General features: G+C 37.8%; 1 protein-coding gene across 4 annotated transcripts in view; it reads right to left on the reverse strand.

Annotated features, from left to right (window-relative positions):
* LOC6042460 (neurotrimin) overlaps window positions 1-3,110 on the reverse strand; it is a 119,576-nt gene extending 116,466 nt beyond the window's left edge. The window contains exons 1-2 of one of the 4 annotated variants that reach the window (XM_038258199.1): window positions 3,033-3,110; window positions 2,056-2,310 (exon numbers count right to left, since the gene is read on the reverse strand). In XM_038258199.1, coding sequence (XP_038114127.1) covers window positions 2,056-2,122 — 67 coding nt within the window. In that variant the 5' untranslated portion in view covers window positions 2,123-2,310; window positions 3,033-3,110. Of the gene's footprint in view, window positions 1-2,055; window positions 2,311-2,805; window positions 2,943-2,966 lie in introns of those variants that run through there. The other 3 variants (XM_038258200.1, XM_038258201.1, XM_038258202.1) reach the window with 3 other exon arrangements.
* Window positions 3,111-8,166: the final 5,056 nt, after the last annotated feature.

Below are 8,166 nucleotides of genomic sequence, written 5' to 3' on the forward strand. Positions count from 1 at the left end.
AAATACATTTCAATTGCAAATATAATTTAATTTTTGTAAAATATTTCAATGTTTTTTTACAGCGTTTCAAAGTTTTTCAAAAATAAAAATTAAAAAAAAATCCATTTTGCACTATTATGACTCAAAAGATATCTCTTTGAGTCACATAAACCTTATCACAAAAATTTCGAAAATTAAAAATCCTATTATGGTAATCCAACTTTTAGTGAAATGAATGAAACAGAGAAATTGGAATTTTGTAACATTTTTTCTTAAAAATACTAATTATAACCCACAATTTAGCCATAAACGCTGGTTCGGCTCGGTTTACCACAAGTGCCAAATACACAATTCGCATCTCGAGATTTTCATATATTTGCAGACCCATTTGTACGACCAGCCCGCAAAATCGTATGGAGACTTGTCTGGAAAAACCAATCATGCAAACTCTTTGGAAACATAAATTTCAATCTTTTTAAAAACAGGAATGCTGTCAAAATTGGGAAATTTAAAATAAGTGGTAGAGACTATCAAATCATTCTTCAAATATTAAATTTGTGGACCACAGATCGAAAAAAAGGGATTTTTATAAATTTATATTTGGATTTTTTGTAATAATTTGTAATTATGTATAATGCATTTTTGTGATTCTTCTAGTTTCAAAATTTCCAAAATCAGGTTTGAAATTTAAACTTTTTTTACCCTTCTCTCGACCTCGACCAGAATCGAGGAACAGGAACTTTGGATGAAATATGTACCAGCCTAATAATCAGGAGTTTATTTTAATACATGTTAATTTGCGATCATTAAAATAAAATTAATAAGAAGAATCGATATAATAAGTTTTCAATTAGGATGTGTATAATTTTGGTCGTCTTAAAGCTAGAAATTTAAAGAAATAGAGAAAAAAAATCTCATGCGGCCTGGTCTAGGAAGAGAGCAATTTTAGAAAAAAACTGATTTCAAACGTCAAGCAATATTTTCAAAATTTTGATTAAAAGTAATAAGGCAAGAGCAAATTGTATTTAAACTTTTACCCCCAACCCCTTCAAAATTGACCCGGGACAAATAAAAATATTTTAGAAAATTTTAATTATTGTTGAAAGTTTTGTTAATTGATTAACCGTTAAGGTATTTTTAAGGTTAAGGTTTTAAACAACGTTTTTTGATGAATTTTAAATAAAGAACGGGGTTTTCATCTTTTGACAATTTTTTAATTTTGGAATCACAGGTCAAAACATAATTCTGATAGGATGAGCAATTTTTTTTTAATAGAACTTGATAATGGAAAGTGAAAAATATTATTTATACAATTGCATTTGTAAATACTTATTTTTTAATGTAAAAAACAAATTTAAAGAAGTCCATTTTTAAATCAAACACTATCAAAACATTGATATGGAAAAAGTTGGAATTCACTGCACTAGATTAATTCATCTCAAGTTGTGGGATATTTCAAAACCAAAACAAATTGTGTTTTTATCTTACGCTTACGGCTTAAGTCATACGTTTCGTGCACTGATAAGAAGAGAACAGGTGTGATATTTATCACTCTACATAATGTTTGTTACATTTTTGAAAGTAGAGCAGTTACACCTGTTAAGTAGATCTTGGTTAATTTTTATCTATAAAACAATTTTTTGAACAAGATTGAATTTAATTCTCATAACCAAAACCGTTGTCATCAATTTTCTGTCACATTCATATTAAAAAGAGTTATTTTACCAACACTTCATTTCGTTGTTGTCACCGCTGTGGGACTAGTGAGCTTGTACTAATTCATCTTCATAACCATCATTGCTATATAATCTGATGGCATCTATAGCACTTTGGCTGACCTTTAGTGGCACCATTCAGCAATCAAGTTAACCCTTTTCAGTGCTCAATTCCGAATAAATGTACTCAAAATGAGCTACACGCACTTTCTAGAAACAAGAATAATAAAAAAAAACATTTCCAGAATTTCCATATGGAACGCATAAGTACCACCATTGAGAGTCGAGAGGCGGAACTTCACCAACGAAATTAATAAAGAAAAAAAAACGCTTATGAAAAATTATGAGCTGATCAACTTACATTCCGGCAGCACCAGTCCAACGATAAAGCCAAATATCAGCAGCTTAATTACTCGATCTTGACACATGTTGTCTGTTTTCTTCTTCCTCCTCCTCGTCAGTTGTGAATTTCACTCACTCACCGAAAATTCTTCGCTTTTTGTTGCTGTTTTTCACTTTTTTTTTCAGCACTTGTGTGACACAACTCTTTCGCACGCTGTTGTGACCCTGTGTTATTTACCGCAATTTATTTTTACCATAAATTATGTAAATAGAACTGTAAGAGAAAAATGGACAAAAATGATTTTTTTTGTTTTTGCTTAATTTTGTTTCAAGGAAGTTTGACGAGCACTGACGGTTTTTTTTTTTTTCAATTTATTTTCTTTCGTTTCACAACTAATGAACAGTAATTGATCTTGAAATCCGCAATATGTTGGGAAACTGTACGTATCCTTGAAGCTATGAATGAATCACTGAAAATGAAAACACGCAAAAATGCCACTTTGCCGGCTGTTTTTTTCTAGAAATTTTCCTTCAAAAAGCGATAGTGAAATTGCAATTTTTCTTCTCCTCTATCTGTGAATGCCAAGATCCACGGTTACCACCGGCTTTTCAGGGAGGCAAAAACTAGCAAAAATTTTCTAATAATATCACACTCGTAAGTGCACTAAATGGTTAAGGGACACACACACACTTTGCGTTGAAATATCAAAATTTGCGCGCATAAACTGCGTCCCGCAATGTTCACCACAAACCACTCACTAAAATTCACGCACACACGGCTTTGATCAACTGACAACTGAGTTGGTCTCCCCTATTAATTCAGCTTAAATTTTCTTTTTTCCTTTAGCACCAATTAATAGCGGGAGGGCGCACCCATAAAAGTTATTATTCTCCACCACCCCCACCATCAATTGATTAACGCGAGAGAACCTGGTTTGGGGAGTTCCTTAAAAGTCACCGGAAACTGACCAACCAACCCCACTCAATTGAACTGACCCTTGAGCAGCGGAACCGTGGCGAACGACTCTATTCCGCACGGGAGGAAAATTCGTACTAAAGTCTCTGAAGTCGCGCGTGAATTTTGATTCGCGCGCGGTCCGCGCCAACATTTGAAATATGTTCAGTGAGAATTGAGGAGAGGAGAGAGGGAAAAACGTGATTCTCAGTGAGCGTGTTTGCGCGCTTCTCTCTGTTTTGGTTGTAGCTCTCGCGAGAGAGAAGGTGAGCAATGTTGCCAGTAAAATTAGGGTGGTGCTGAAGAACTTCAGGAAAACTTGGGTAACTTTTTTTTAATCCCCGATTTTGTAACGATAGTTTTCAAATAAATAAACTTCCCGACCAATGAATTATATAAACAGCTCATCCTCAGATGATTCATCACGACAATTCTTTCTATACATTCAGAAACAACCCAGTGAGAACCTTACATAATTCTCATTGGGAAATAACGTAAAATTCTTGAAGATTACTTCTGGAGTTTTTTTTGAAAAGGTCCAATAAACCAAATTTCCAGTTTTTGCTTTTTGGGTGTTTTTAGAACCGCCTTGAATCAGGGGTATTAAAAAACACCCAAAAAGCAAAAACTGAAAATTTGGTTTATTGGTCCTTTTAAAAAAAAACTCCAGACTTGATTTTTAGATTTACCAATTAGTAGGGTTAGTAAATTTTCACGATTTCGTGAAATTCGTGAATTTTGACGATTTCCGTGAAATCAATTCTTTAAAATAACAACATATTAAATATTTCAACTAAAAAATATTAATAAACTTTTTAAGTTAATTTTATTAGTTTTTGATTGAAAGCGTGACATTAACCATTTGAAGAATTGTTAGCAAAACATGCATGAACATGAAATTGTGAAAACATTTACAGCGAGGTGAATGTTGCGAATACTTAAATAATGTTTACAGAAATCACTCAAAGTATGTTTTATTTGGTAATCGATTGACAACAACTTGTTCAACTTAACAAACTGAGCTTTATTAATCGGTCTTTCTTGCTCGACACTCGGATAAAGAATGAATGGAAAAGAGAGAGAATGAGAGAGCCTATGGATGAATGAATGACGTTTAGAATGGAGTGTGCACAAAATACGTAACTATGGCGTGGTAGCAAACTACGTAATATAACATCCTCCCTGTTGTATAAAAGAAAAGTAATCAAAACTGAAACTAAATGCAAAAGGAATAAAAAAATACATCGCAAACTAAAAACTAATCCTCTCGACGTCTCTGATGTCTGTCGTTCCAAAACCAGTTATGCCTCCTCGGAATTCTTTTCGTGCAAAAGTCGCTCTGGGATTGCTCCACTTCAAACGGATCGATGATTGGAGTCGAGATTTGGTGTGGTATCTTGGGCGTGTTTGGTTCTTTACGTGGTTCATGATTCACCAAGTCTCGACAAATCTGTTCGGTGTCCTGGACTACAGCATGAATTACTCGAGCCTTACCGCACGTGAACTAGAACGTTTGCCTTTGGCTGCCGTGAAACACCTACGTCACTATTACAGCTACATCTCACCGGTTGCGTGCTTGTTAACTCGTAAACCTTCAGAACGCCAGGTGATGTCGTGTGTTGAGCTTCAATGCGGTAGATGTTTCGTTGAGTATCAGCAGGTTTCGGCAGTTTGAACTGAGTCTTGTTGCTGAACTTCAAGTAGCCCAGAGTACGACAAACATTTGCCGACAGTAGCGGACCATGGTCAACATCGACAACTTGCAGAACCAGGTAGTACTTACGGCCGTATTGTCGACATCGGATTTCCGTCTGACCGATCACAGGAATTTCCGCACCTCCAAAACCACGAAGCCGATACTTAGATGGTTGCAGCTCGTTCATGTCTTGTCCGGTCATCCGCTGTAACCAACTGCGTCCCACGAGGCTAGTGCTCGCTCCAGTATCCAACTCACACTGCACTGACTGCCACTTTCCCGCGATACACATGTCCAGATTCGCTGCAATGCTGCCACTTCCGGCGGACACCTTTCCAACTGTACCGCTTTCGCTGCTTGTTGATTCCGTCTCCGTTTCTTCATCGGTACTGCTTCCGTTGTACGCCATCTGCCTTCGGGATCGTCGTTTTTGCTTCTTTCGCCGTTCTGCTCTGCACACAACCTCGAAGTGATTCTTGCCACCACATCGATAGCATTTCTTGCCGAGAGCTGGGCAGACTCCCTTGGTGAAGTCATGCTGTTCACCACAAAATTTGCACCTCCTCGCCTTCCGCTTCAACCTGTTGACCGTGACGTATTGCTGTTCTTCGGTGAGGGGGTGACGTTCGGCTATCTCCTCCGCGTGACAGAAATCAACAGCTTGTGCTTCCGTTAGATCGGGCATAGTGACCAATCTCGAACGCAGGTTCACCCACTTGATAGAGGTTACCAGCTTGTATCTGATCATATCAGCTTCCAAGGCGTTGAACTTACAGATCTTCGCGAGAGACTTCACCCGGCACACATAGTCGTCGACACTCTCTTCGGGATTTTGCGAAACTGAGAAAAAGTCGAACCAGTCCAGATACTTGTTCCGCACTCGCACAACTTTCCTTTTAATCGCCGCTAACGCCAGCCCTGGATTTTTCTTCTCTGCGTCCGTCAATTCGAAGTTGGCGTACTTCTTCAGCGCGTCCCTTCCGATCACTGAAAGCAAGATGCTGGTCTTCTGCTCATTTCGATCCTCCGGCCACGTGTCCATGCCAACTGCACTGACATAGAACTTCCAGCTTTCTTCGAAGAACTCAAAATTCCTCTCCATATCTCCCTCCAGTTCAAGCGAGGGTGGAAGGGGCACAGCCGTTGGACCCGCACTTGCAGCCACTTGTACCGCTGGCTTCGTTTCCTGTGCCTTCTGAATCGAACCAATCAATTCCTGCACCTTCCCCATAAATTGGGTAAACTGCTTCGCGTTCATTTCTTCTGGGAAAACACACAGCTCCGGCACGACGACAGGAAAAATATGGCGTGGTAGCAAACTACGTAATATAACAAAGTAGAAAACATATTCCTGGAATCATCAAGTTATCACAAGGAAGATAACATCAACCGATTGATTCCAGTTATTCTCATACCAAAATGTTTTAATTTTTACACGCACGGAGACAAAAGAGTTCCAAAAATCGTGAACAAGCGTTCATGAAATTCGGAATCACGAACAAAGTGTTCAAATTGCATGGTACGTTTTTCAAAAACGTACCATGAAAGTTGAACACTTTGTTCGAGGTTCCGAATTTCATGAACGCTTGTTCACGATTATGGGAACTCTTTTTTCTCTGTGCGTGTTGGCTTTTTCACTCACACATGTTACTAAACAAGTATATTGTGATATTTTTTTAAAGATTGCTCAGATTATTTTAAATTCAATTTTATTTCCGAGTTTTGTTTACCTTTTACGATACACGATTTTTTATTTTCTGTTCTAATTTTGAAAAACATTTTAAAGATTTCGTTACTAATTATATTATTTTTGCCTATTGATTTTAAATTTTGTTTTTGAAAACTAAGATGAAAATCTTAAAAATATTTTTAACTGAACAAAATGTCGCAGAAAATTCAAATCATCTCAATCATTTTGGCTGGACAAGGTTGTAAAATTTTGCTCTGATATGAAAATCAATAAAATGTAAATGATTAAATAAATTCAAATCAGCGAAATTATTAGTCAAATATTGAAAAAAGCATTTCAATAAATGAGAATACACATGCCCTACAATTCAAAATATAACTTTTTCGGAAATTAGGAAAGTTTTTTTTGTCACGTTCAAAATAAGTAGAGATTTGTATACCCGCATAGTCATGAACTATATAACTACTTTATGACAAATAGTTACTCAACTATTTATCAAATGGTCTCTACTATTCATTAAATTGTAACCCAACTATATATGTACGATATATCAAACCATTAATTCCATTCCCAAAATAGTTTTGGTCGATTTTACTATATGAGAAATTAGTTGTTAGGCAGAAAACTATATGAGGTTTTCATACACTGAAGATAAAAATTACGCCCAAAATGTGTCGATCCGACACATTGAATGGTTTAACCGCGTTGATTTGAAACCGATGTGTTGATTTTACACATCGCGATGGATTTTGTTCAAAAATCCATCCAATGTGTAAACTTTTCTCTTGTCTGCTTCATCAAAGTTGCCGTTGGGTGTCGCCACCAGTCTTGGACTTTGACGTGATCTGAAAAGTCGAAAAAACATGTGGTTTTTCTTCGTGTAAATATTTGGCAAGTAGTTTCAGTAAATTACTAATAAATAATTCATTATTCATGAATATTGATATTTTCTTTATAATTTTCAGGAGGAAACACAACAGCAGGCCATATTTTACTCAGTTTCCGGCCGAAGGATGTTTGTTTTCTCAAAGTCAACTGGTTCTTGTCTCGTTTTGCTGGCCATCCCCGTATCACGAAGGTGGCCAGCAAAACCATTCGTCGTCGGCGAGCCACGAAAAGTTCGATGCCCCCGGGAGTGCTACTCCGGTCGCGCTGGTAATATTTTTTTGTTCTCCACTTGTGATTTCCTCCAACTGAAGATTCATGCGCTTACAGGAACATTAACAGCAATCTTCATCATTGTTATCCGAGCATTCGTTGGTGAAGGTTGTCTGAATCAACATGACTCGTCGCGTCCCGGCGCAAAACGCCGGCAATATTGCCCTACCTGCGGCTCAAGCAGGCAAAAAAGTGGGAATTTCCAAAAGGAAGGTTGAGGCCTCAACTGATGGCCAAAAACCGGGGATTTCCAAAGGAAGGTGCTTTTGGAAGTGACATCGAACAGCAAAAAGACGAAAAAGAGCGACGGTACTGTACCGATGGATGAGGAGGAGGAGAACTCTTCGTCGCACGAGGAGCAGCTATTGAAGAACAACAAGTTCGCTGGACTGCCTGACGAGGACCAGGTAGCGGAAGCAAAGGAGAATGAAGTGAAACAGCGAAAGGAGAAACTGCCTCCTTTTTATGTGCGGCAATCAGCAGCAACGATCGACTTTCGAGCGGGGCTGGTTGAACTCATCAAGTCTGGGAAAGTCCTAGGCAACATTCGTCTGTGTCAGGACGGATTTAAGGTGCTGGTGCAATCCAGGCAGCACTATCAACTGGTCAAGGATTACTTGACCGAAAACGA

Source organism: Culex quinquefasciatus, chromosome 2, assembly GCF_015732765.1.
Source record: "Culex quinquefasciatus strain JHB chromosome 2, VPISU_Cqui_1.0_pri_paternal, whole genome shotgun sequence".
Classification (NCBI taxonomy): domain Eukaryota; kingdom Metazoa; phylum Arthropoda; class Insecta; order Diptera; family Culicidae; genus Culex; species Culex quinquefasciatus.